The 12,057-nt window shown below is 38.3% G+C and overlaps 1 protein-coding gene across 9 annotated transcripts in view; it reads left to right on the forward strand.

The window, feature by feature from the left end:
• The window catches only part of PATJ (PATJ crumbs cell polarity complex component), a 373,944-nt gene that overhangs the window by 3,149 nt on the left and 358,738 nt on the right, over window positions 1-12,057 (forward strand). For all 9 annotated transcript variants that reach the window (XM_082687808.1, XM_082687804.1, XM_082687800.1 and 6 more), the window contains exons 2-4: window positions 9,826-9,882; window positions 9,985-10,151; window positions 11,202-11,396. In XM_082687808.1, the coding sequence (XP_082543934.1) occupies window positions 9,861-9,882; window positions 9,985-10,151; window positions 11,202-11,396 (384 nt within the window). In that variant the 5' untranslated portion in view covers window positions 9,826-9,860. The remainder of the gene's footprint in view (window positions 1-9,825; window positions 9,883-9,984; window positions 10,152-11,201; window positions 11,397-12,057) is intronic.

A 12,057-nucleotide genomic window follows, 5' to 3' on the forward strand; every position in this document is an offset into this window, starting at 1 on the left:
GGCTTAGTGGACTGAAGGACTTAAATTCCTACTTAGAAACAGGTTTTTCAAATTCCCAGGTTATCAGCCTTCCTACTCTCCCTTCCCCCCCATATTTGTTGCATTACTGAACATTTTTGTTGTTCAGTCTTCTGAGAAATAATCATTATGGAGTACATAGCAAAATCTCAGATAAAAAAAAAATTTTTTTTTAATTTATTTGACAGAGAACACAAGTAGGCAGAAAGGCTGGCAGAAAAAGAGGAAGGAAAGCAGGCTTCCCGCTGAGCAGAGAGCCGGCTGTGGGGCTCGATCCCAGGACCCTGGGATCATGACCTGAGCCGAAAGCAGAGTTTTAACCCACTGAGACACCCAGGCACCCCCCAAAAATTATTAGTTTTTTGAAGCTCCTGAAGTACCTTAAATAATTTTGATTGAAAGGAGAGGTGGTGGTGGTTGTTTATTGACAGAGAGAGATACCAAGAGACAGGGAACACAAGCAGGGGGAGTGGGAGAGGGAGAAGCAGGCTGCCCACCAAGCACGCAGCCTGATGCGATTTGGAGCTCAACTCCAGGACCCTGGGATCCTGACCTAATGGAAGGGAGATCCCCAGTGGAGCCACCCAGGCACCCCAGAAGAGGTTGTTAACAATAGTAGCTACTCTGTATTGAAGGTACACTGTGTGCCGGAATACATGTTTTCCAATACCTTATTTCGTCCTTTCAATGGTAAATATGTAATAATTTTCATTTACTCTATTTTACAAATGAGAAATCTGAGGTAAAGGGAAATTTAAACAATTGGTGCAAGAACACAGAGCTGGTCCCAGCTGTAGATCCCAGGTCTCCAGGATTTCAAAGTTCCTAGGCTATAGAATCTTCCTTATTTTATGAATTGCTGATTGAATCAACTGGAAAACAGTAGATTAATGAAGTAGGTATTACCTTCTAATCCTGTTTTTGTGTTTGTGACCAATAGGAAACAATCTAAATGCTTATTCGCAGGAGGTTGGGGGAGAAAATCATGGATTCCTACAGTGGAATGTAGTTGTTGCAGTGAATGAAGAGAAGCTGCATATATCCTATATTCTCATGAGTAATCATAAAACTTTAAGGATAAGGTAAAACAAATTGCTGAAGGATAAATATACAGTATGATCACTTATAGTTTAAAAACATGTTGAACAACAATATTATAAACAAAGGTAGTGTGTATTTTAAAGATTTTCAGACTTGGATTATCTGTATATTGATAACATGGATTTATAGAGCTGCCTTCAGATTAAAAGAAGTTTCTAAGGGGCACCTGGTTGCCTCAGTTGGAGGAGCATGTGACTTTTGATCTTGGAGTTGTGAGTTCAAGCCTCATGTTAGGTGTAGAGATTGAGTAAATAAACTTACAAAGAAAAAAAAAAAGTAAACTCTCTGTGAGATGAGCATTCTCTCATGTTGGTCTTACTCTTAAAAACAGAACCAAAAGTCCTGCCCTTTGTTTTGGTGCTCTGCACATCTTGCCTGGTTAGTAGGTATCTGTCAGGGGCAGACCTGTTTTCATTTAGTTTTAGCCCCTAATGGATGGGGGTGACTTTGACAATAGGGGTTAGGTAAGGCTCCTGCTTGAAACGGGCAGTCAGTCCTCTTGGAGTTACTTTCTGGAGTTCTAATGAAGCTCCAGGACAAGAGTGTGGTAGGAGAGGGAGGTGAATTAAGTGGATATTGAGGGTTAGGTTGACAAACACTCTCTCGCTGTTGAAAATGTGAAATAGCCGGCTCTCATTTTTAAAGTCATTAACAGTTGACTTTTCCTCCTTCCAAGGTGAAATTTCCTCCTTGTTTTTTTGAAATTGTAGCAAGTTCCCTGCATCTGCAAAATGGGGGTGATAATACTACCTTGTTAAGATAAATGAGATGTTTTACAGAATGTCCTTGCATTTGGTGCGTAGTGGACACCAAAAGGTGAATTATGTGATTTAGTAACAGATTAAATGGTCTGGGGGAAAAGGTCAGGAGGAAGGAGAGGAGGTGAACATTGATGGGAAGCCTAGTTTGGTGTATTTCACGATTTGCTAGGATTGTTTTTGAATACCAGAAGCATGGCAAAAATGCCATCACCATATTTCTGAAGAGAAGGGCATACAGCCTACCTTGTGGGGAGCATTGAACAGAATATTTGAGGTAGAAACTACTCATTTATGAATGCCTGGGCCCTTTCAGTGAGGGACTGGCTACACAGAGATCCCTAAGTGTGAAAATTGCCCAGATTTTTGTTTTTGTTTTTGTTTTTTTTCGTCCATAATTAGAGAAAACTGCCGCCAACAGAAATACAAAAGCATACCACAAAACAGTGTTCTCACTCAGTGGCCAAGGCACAGGCAGAATATTGATATGCATTGATTAACTTTGAATAGTTCAGTAAGGATTAGTATTTAGCCAACTGAATTATTCTGAAGAACTGACTCAATTTTCCGTTCTTTTTTTAAATTTTTTTTTAAAAAGATTTTATTTATTTATTTGACAGAGATTACAAGTAGGCAGAGAGGCAGGCAGAATGAGAGGAGGAAGCAGGCCCCCTGCTAAGCTGGATCCCAGGGCTCTGAGATCATGACCTGAGCCGAAGACAGAGGCTTTAACCCACTGAGCCACCCAGGCACCCTAATTTTCAATTCTGATTCTGAGTTTAACACAGTATCTTTCATCTTCAATTTCAACATGTCCTGAATATCTAGCATTAAGTGCACTTAATTAAGCATTGGTTATGGCTTAAGCATATGGTTCCCAAAATGTCAGGGTTGTTCTGGAATTTATATATGTTCCCAGAATTCCAGGAATGTAGTGGTTTGGCAGCAGCCAAAAATATATTATCTTTTGTATCTAAGGGATTACAAAAGGCCTTGTCGTTTGATAAGGACACAAGACTGTGACAACTGTCTTGAATCTCTATTAGCATGGTGGCAGATGTGTTTACTTTGGCTAGGAGAGTTTGTTTCCCATTTAATTGCTACCTCACAAATGCTGAGCTTTGGGGACAAAGGCGTGATAATTAGATACTACCTGAGCTTTGCACTTCAAAGGAAGCAATAGAAACTTTAAGGTGTTGGGCATCTGTGTGGCTCAGTCTGTTAAGTGTCTGCCTTCAGCGCAGGTCATGATCCCAGAGTCCTGGGATTGAATCCCGCATTGGGCTTCCTGCTCTGCAGGGAGTCTGCTTCTCCCTCTTCCCTTACCTCTCCTACTGCCCCCCACCCTCTTGCTGGAGCTAACTCTCTCTCTTGCAAAAATAAATAAAATCTCTCTTAATAAAAACAAAAACAAAAACTTTTTAAGTTGTTTGTGGACTTATATTTTTGAATAACTTCTGAAATCCTGACTTCATTTATAGTTAATAGCTTTCATATTGTTCAAACTCCCTCATTCCCTCTGGATCTGGGGAATTCCCAGTGAGGAGTTTGTGATCTTCCAATTCATATCTGCAGTTAGAGGCTAAATACCTGTTGCCAAACTGATTGCCAGTGATCTTTTTCTCCCAAATTTTCAAGATAGGAGTATAAGGTGTCTTGGGGTGTTCTATTCTGTGAGCTATTGGGAATCTGAAAAGTATGTTTTTCAGGGTTTTAGTTCACTTAAATTCTTGAACAGAGGAGGTTAATAAATCTATTCAGTAAGTTTCCTCCGCCTAGAAATTTAAATCAAATTAAATTTCTATCTCTGCATCAGCTTTTTTTTTTTTTTTTTTCATATATTCCATTAATTGGTAATGGCTAAAGGCCTGGGTATAAAGAAAAGCCACAATATTATTATAATTTCCTTCAGTCAAATCCTACAGTGTACCAGGCATGAAAAATTCATAGCTCAGACTCTCCTGATCAATGATGGAGTAGAAGCCACTGAGCATAATAACTACGCCTTCTCTGGAGGCTGTAGCACTGGGAGGACAGCGGCACACGGTGGCATTTTAATATCACCTATGACCGATTCTAGGTGGCCCATCTCTGACAAGTTAGACTCCGCTTTACCATGTTTAAACAAACTTGAGATTCCTTGCTGTAAGCTCTGTTTGTCAGTCTAGACAAATAGTTCAAGGTGGTTTGATTGAAGATTTTTAGCCTGTGTGCTGCTTACTGGTTGTTGAGCTGTAGAATTACTATATTTCTCCCTTCTGTCCTCATATTTTTAAGGCTTTAGTCCTCTTCCCTAGATATTACCTAACACCATGGACTGCAGTAATTTTCCATGCCTGCATGGTGGACAGGGTTTAGCCTTTATTAAGTATGAGTCAGAAGGTTAAATTGCCACCCAGTTTCTTCTCTTAAACCTTACTGAGGGATACTGTACCACTGTGGTTTCCAAAATATACAGAAGGATCCATTGGGATGGTAGGAAGAGGACATAAAACCTTGCTTTTTAGTGTTTCTATCTTACTGTCATGACATTTAAAATTTTATGTATAGTTTATAAAACATATGACATGTAAATAGTTATATGTATATATAATTATAAAAAATAAGGTGAATGGTCACCATATTCTCACTGATGGGAATGTGTATTTAAAAATGTTTGAAGGCTGCTAATCTATCCTATTACCAGAATTACCTTTTTAAATAGAAATCTGGACTCAGTACCTCCCAACTTAAAAGCCTTTAATTACTTCCTGTTGCTTACAGGATAAAGACCAGTCTACTTCGCATTATTTACAAGGACCCTCTCAAAGTCTGTTTAAGTCTGTGCTTCTTAAGCTGTCAGTGATAAGAGATCAGGGTTCCCCTGCACCCACAGTCTTCCAAGAACTGATACTTTTGTAATCAGTTATCAGAAAAAGGAATTGTTAGAAAAATGAAATTTAAAAAAGAAAAAGTAAGTCAAAGTTTTATTACTAAATTGGATAGATCAACATTACACTGCCACATTATGTGGTTTTTAAATGCTTATTCCCAATTTTGGGACTTCTCTCTTTGTGAGCCAAGCATCAATTTGCCGTCTACACTTGCAGAAAAACAAACGAACAAAACAAAAAAAACCCACACACAAACACAAAAACAACCCTGGGTTTTTGTTTTTTGTTTTTTTTTTTTTTGGTCCTATTTTTAGATACCTAGGTCATTTAAAACTAATAGTCTCAGAAATTCATGAGCTTTTACACCTGTATATAGTAGTTCTCAGAATGTGGTCTCTGGGCTAGTAGTGTCAGGATCACATGGGAACTTGTTAGAAATGCAGATTCTCTGGTTCACTTCAGACCTGCAGAATCAAAAACTCCGGCGGGGGAGGGGGGTGGGTGGGCGGCGCCTGGGTGGCTCAGTGGGTTAGGGCCTCTGCCTTCTGCTCAGGTCATGGTCTCCGGGTCCTGGGATTGAGCCCCTTATTCCATCGGGCTCTCTTCTCAGCAGGGAGCCTGCTTCCCCCTTCTCTCTGTCTATCTCTCTGCCTGCTTGTGATCTCTCTCTGTCAAATAAAAAACAAAAACAAACAAAAAACTCCAGGGGTGGGCCCTGGCAACTTGTGTTTGCATAAGCCTTCCTGGTAATTCTGATGCATGCTAAAATTTGAGAACCACTTACCCAGGGTAGCCCTACATGTCATTCAAACTGTGACACTTAAAATTTTTTTTTAAATTTTGAAGACAAACCATTAAAGACTCTCTTAATCTCACAAAACAAACTGAGGTTGCTGAGGGGAGGGAGGTTGTGGAGAGGGTGGCTGGGTTATGGACACTGGGGAAGGTACCTGCTATGGTGAGTGCTGTAAGTGTGTAAGCCTGATGATTCACAGACCTGTACCCCTGGGGCAAATAATACATTCTATGTTAATAAAAATAATTAATAAAAAAATAAAAAAAATTTATAACTGGAAGTTTGTACCTGTTAATCAGCTTTATCTGTTTCAACCACCCCTCTACCCACCTCCTTTCTAGCAACCATCAGTTCTCTGTATTTAAGAGATTTTCTTTTGATTACTCATTGTTTTGTGTTTTAGATTCCACAAACGAGTGAAATCAAATGGTATTTGTCTTTGTTTTGTTTCACTTAGCATGATACCCTGTAGGTCCATCCATGTTGTCGCAGATGGCAAGGTCTCATTCTTTTTTTATGGCTGAATAATACCTGTTACATATATATGCCACTTCTTTTCTGTCCATTCGTAACTGCAGCAGTTTTGGGAGTGAAATGGAACAGCATCCATAATGGTGCTGGGTAATCTGAGGTGGTTGTAGGCAAATGAGGGCAAATGACCACTCCTTTTACACCACATTCTTTCTCTTTTGCGAGAGAAGTTTCTGATGTGTTCTCTTGCCAGTGTTCCAAACATCCCCACGCAAATTTAGTCCATCTCTTTTTGTGATTTCACTTAGCCCATGGCCCACACCACTGCAATTGATGGTTATGCCTTAGAATATAATTATCCTATTGTGTTGTTATTATCTTTGTATCTGCTTGCTCTCTCATTAGACCTTCTCAGCCATTATCTTTTTGCCTATTTTAGTTTTTAAGTTACGAAATAAGACATGCTTTTTTTTTTTTAAAGATTTTATTTATTTATTTATTTGACATTTGGCGATCATAAGTAGGCAGGGAAGCAGACAGAGAGAGAGAGAGAGAGAGAGAGGAAGGAGGAAGCAGGCTCCCTGCTGAGCAGAAAGCCACATGTGGGGCTCTATCCCAGGACCCTGGGATGGTGACCTGAGCCAAAGGCAGAGGCTTTAACCCGCTGAGCCACACAGGTGCCCCAAGACATGCTTTTAAAATAAAATTCAAACAGCACTAAAATCTGTAAAGTTAATTTTTTAAAATCTCCTATCCCCATTTCTACTTTCTAGAATTTTTTTAAATTAAAATTTTATTTATTTATTTTAGAGAGATAGAGAGTGCACAACAGGGGGTAGAGTCAGAGTAAGAAGCAGACTCCTCACTGAGCAGGGAGCCCAATTCAAGACTCCTTCCCAGATCCCCAGGATCATGACCTGAGCCGAAGGCAGTCGCTTAAACAACTGAGCCACCCAGGTGCCCTACTTTCCAGAAGTTAATTACTGTGAAATTATCTTTCTCAATCTAGAAACCTACACACATACATATCTTTTTCTTATAAAAAGCAAATAATGCTCATACCCTGAAACTTGCTCTTTTCCCTATTCAGTTGTGCCTGTTAGGTAATGTCCTTGTGTTAACATAGAGGATTGAATTGTCAAAGCATTCTCATGTGAATGAGATCAAACCTCACCGAATGAGCACCAAACCATACTCCTGATTCAGTGGTTACAGGCAGGAGGTAGGGACAGACATTCCTTGCTAGAGGAGTACCCAGCCGAAAAATGGCACTTTTCTTCTTAGGACATTATCGACACACTTAAAATACCTAGTTATGTGTAGGTTGAATTAAATCATTTATAAATATATTTCTGATAGACAGACTTTAACCACAATTTTTAATTTGCTTACAGGAGTAAAATTCAACCTTAGGACACATTTTTTTTTTTTTTTTTAAGATTTTATTTATTTTGACAGAGAGAGATCACAAGTAGGCAGAGAGGCAGGCAGAGAGAGAGAGAGAGGAGGAAGCAGGCTCCCTGCTGAGCAGAGAGCCCGATGTGGGACTCGATCCCAGGACCCTGAGATCATGACCCGAGCCAAAGGCAGCGGCTTAACCCACTGAGCCACCCAGGCACCCCTTAGGACACATTTTTGTTTTGGGTTACTAGATAGGTTCTCAACAATATATACAGAAATGTTTTTCTCAAAGGAAACTTTTGGTGTTTGGGGAATCCTGAGTTTTATACTCCATTAGTTACACAAATAGAAAATGTCTATGTATCTTCTAGCCATGACCCTTAAATCCATTCATTCTCAGATTATTTACAAAAAGCAATTTAGACATTTCCTGACATTTAAAAATGAGGGGCTATCAAAAACCTTTAGGGTGTTTGCAAGGGGTTCTGATTATCAAGCTGGGAATCCTTCCCTAAAGGAGAGAGCCACAGGCTTACCATTAGCTGATTCCCTCCCCTTCTCATTTCAGTGGATTCAGACCTACTTTATTAGAATGCCTGATTGCTTTTGCCAGATTAATTTTTCCTGGAGTTTTGTTCATAACAATAAAGTAAATATCCTTGTACAATACATCTGTATGCCCTTTTACAAGTATTTCTTTTAGGGAGAACCTCAGAAGTAGCTCTTCTGGGTAAAAGAGAATGCAAATTTAATGTATCGATAGCTATTGCTAAAGTTGCTCTCCTAAAAGAGATTGTGCAAATTTATATTCCCACTTGTTTTTTCATGGCCTCTAGAATACATGCTATTATTAATTTTAAAAAATTGCCAGTCTGAGAGTAAAAAAATTATATCTCCTATTTTTCGCTTGCATTCTTTCTTTCAGAGAGGTTGATCTATTAATGACCACAGACAGAGCTGCTCTTGTCAATCCTCTAGGACCTTAGGCTACTACTATAGAAAAGGATAGTGCCATTGTAACGATCTTTTGTTACTGTTACCTGTCAATGGGTAGTGGTAAAGTTTGCACAGTTGAGACGCTGAGCTCATCAGTAGCGGTTCTGTCTATTCAGCAGTTCAGTGAACATTTAGATGGAATACATGGACCTTTTATCAATGCAGATGGCATCCCTTACTGGGTTTTAATACCCTTTCCTACTTAGTGACCTTGAACTAGAAGATGAAGACCTCATTCAGCAACTGTATGCAGAGTTGATGTAAGAGAATTTTCACGGTATAGTACTCCTGTTTCTTTGATGGTTCACTACAATCTGGAGTACCATTAGTATAAATGACTACTGTGAAAGTGCCGGTTTGGTCCTCGCAGGGGATTTGCTGGAATTTTGAGTTGTGATCACATTACATTTTAGGTTAGTTTGAACAAATTACTGGAATTAAAAATACAGATAATGGCAATATGTTGGGTGATTACCTTTTGGAGACTCAGATGACTACTAGGAATCTGGGACTGTGTGTGCTGCTTAGGGTCCCCCCCTCCCCCCGTAATCTCTAAAATCTTCACCTCTTAATGTAGATGTTCTTTTCCAGCCCAGGATCCTTTTTTTTTTCTTTTCTTTTCTTTTCTTTTTTTTTTTTAAACAAAATGAACTTTAAGTATAATTTGTAATTTGTATACAAAAAATACTGATTTAAAATATGTAAGTCAATGTATTTGGACAAATGTATACATCTGTGTAAACAAAAAGTACCCCATTTGAAACTTAGAACATTTCCATGACCCCAAAAAACTCCTTCAGATCCTTTCCCAGTCAGCTCCTTTCTACCCTGCTGAGGTAAACTAATCTATAACTATAGACTGAACTTCATGTGGATGGAATCATACAGTTTGTAACCATTTTTTATTTAGTTTCTTTCCCTCAACATAGTATTTTTGAGATCGATCCATGTTGTGTATATTTGTAGTTGTTTTTTGCTTTTATTCCCAAGAATTCTGCTTACATTCTATAAATAAAAATGCTACCAATATTCATGTATAGGTTTTTTGTGAGTTTGTATTTTTATTTTTCCTTGTAAGGATTTAGGAGTGGAAGTGCTGAGTCATAAGGTAAGTGTATTTTTAACTTTGTAAGAAACTACCAGACAACTTTTTAAAGCGCATGTGCCATTTTGCGTTTCTGCTAGTGATGTCGAGAGTTCCAGTTGCTTCATGTTTTCGTCAACATTCAGCAAATCGTGTGCTTATCTTTCTAGTTTGAGGAAACCTAGTGGGTTACTCAAGTTTTAATTTGAATTTGAGTGAAGTCTTTTGATGAAGCATGTTCTTGAGATTTTCTATAATTTTTTTTACAGAACTATAGATGAGTAGACACTAATGGAAAATCTTTTGTGTTTTAAAATTTTTCTTTAGGTTTCTTTAAAAGGGATTGAAGACAATCATTCAAAATGCCTGAAAATCCCGCTCCAGGTATACTAGATAATGTACTTCTATCAGTAAATTTATTACTGATTCAGAAGTGGAAGGTACAGTGGGATTAACTTGTGCTCTGATTATCCTTCTTCAAACAAGATAAATTGCAGGTCCTACAAGTTCTTGATCGCCTAAAAATGAAACTGCAGGAGAAGGGAGATACATCACAAAATGAGAAGCTCTCTCTGTTTTATGAGACACTAAAGAGCCCTCTCTTCAATCAGATACTCACACTTCAGCAGTCCATCAGGCAACTGAAAGGGCAAGTAAGTTACTCATCAGGGTTTTACATGTTAGTATATTCAAACCAGCAAAGAAACATGGGAGGAGACAGAGACAGACAAACTCTCTCTAAGTGCACTTAATTCAGCAAGAAGACTGTACTGGGATTTGTGAACTGTAGGTAGCACTGGCATGGATAGTTTGGAATATTTATGGGGGTTTCCTGGCTGGCCCACTCTGTAGAGCATGTGACCGTTTATGTTAGGGTCTTGAGTTCAAGCCTCATGTTGGGCATAAAGCTTACTTAAAATGTTTATGATAAATGTTGTGTTTTGTTTTGGAATATAAGTTGTACTTATTTATTTATTTATTTTTAAAGATTTTATTTTATTGACAGACAGAGATCACAAGTAGGCAGAGAGGAAGGCAGAGAGAGAGAGAGAGAGAGAGAGAGAGAGAAGCAGGCTTCCTGCGGAGCAGAGAGCCCGATGCGGGGCTCTATCCCAGGACCCTGAGATCATGACCCAAGCCGAAGGCAGCAGCCCAAACCACTGAGCCACCCAGGCGCCCCAAGTTGTACTTATTTAAATAGGCGGGGCTCAATCCCATGACCTGGATCATGACCTGAGTCGAAGGCAGAGACTTAACACTGAGCCACTCAGGCACCTCAAGATTTATTTATTTTAGAGAGAGAGAGCACATTAGCTGGGAGAGGTCAGAGGGAGAAGGAGAGGAGAGGGAGAGAGTCTCAAGCAGAGAGACTTGAGACTTTGTTCATTACACATACAGAGTTGTGATCTCACAACTCTGAGATTTTGACCTTAGCCAAAACCAAAAGTCAGACACTCCATGGACTGAGCCCCAGGAAGCAATACATTTTAACCTAGTAAATATTCTGTGTAATACTAAATGAAAACTATTTGTAGCCTAACAAACACATAGATTCACATATCTGTGTCTTATTTTTCTCATGTCTAAATATTTAATTTGCAAATTATACATGTAATGGGTACAACAGAATATTTATTAAGTAGAAATAATTTATTTTCTATAAGTTTCTGCTAATGATTCTCTTTTGTTTTTCTCTTCAACAGCTCAGCCACATACCCTCAGATTGTTCAGCCAACTTTGATTTTTCTAGGAAAGGTTTATTAGTGTTTACACATGGTACCATTCCTAATGGGAATGCCCAAAGACCCTCTAATAACTCGACTGTCTCTGGGTTATTTCCTTGGACTCCTAAGTCGGCAAATGAAGACTTTAAGTCAGTCATTCAACAGATGGCTCAGGTAAAGTTTTATCTTGTCATGGGACTATTTAGCTGTATTTCTTCTGTTATAGATTAAGAAAGAAAACAGTACTCCCTCTTTAAAAAGAAGAATACTCTATTTTTGCCTTAAAATTTGCTACTCTGTGTGGTTTGCTCACATTTTTATTTTGTTAGGAGAGATTGCTACTATTTCTAACTGTGTATTAGAAATTTATTGGCTTAAAATTACTCAAGGAAAATATCTGTATGTGGTAAGGAGTTTTTAGATAATTACTCCAATTTGACACATTTCTGGACTTGAAAAGAAAGATTATGATTTCGATTACAGGAAAATTGATGTCTATAAGAAGTGATAGAATTTCCTTTGAAACTGTTTTTAATTTTTTATCAAAACAGAATTAATGGGAGTTAGAGTTAATATGATTTGGGTAATCTCAGGAAACATTTGAGAGAGTAATCTAATCCAGTTTTATCCCTAATACCTATTAAAAATTAAATAGACAGTTGAATTTTTGGATGTGTTAGTTTTGTCTTTGTTCAGCTCATCTTCTAATAGGTGTCTTTAAAAAATGAAAGTCGAGTTTTAAGATCAAAAAGAATCTCTTTAAGGTATAATATTTAAATAATCTATACTAATTCCTTTTTTGACTTTATAAGTCTATCCTCTTAATTTGACTAAT

The sequence above is a fragment of the Mustela nivalis genome (genome assembly GCF_964662115.1).
Source record: "Mustela nivalis genome assembly, chromosome: 10".
Taxonomy (NCBI): Eukaryota; Metazoa; Chordata; class Mammalia; order Carnivora; family Mustelidae; genus Mustela; species Mustela nivalis.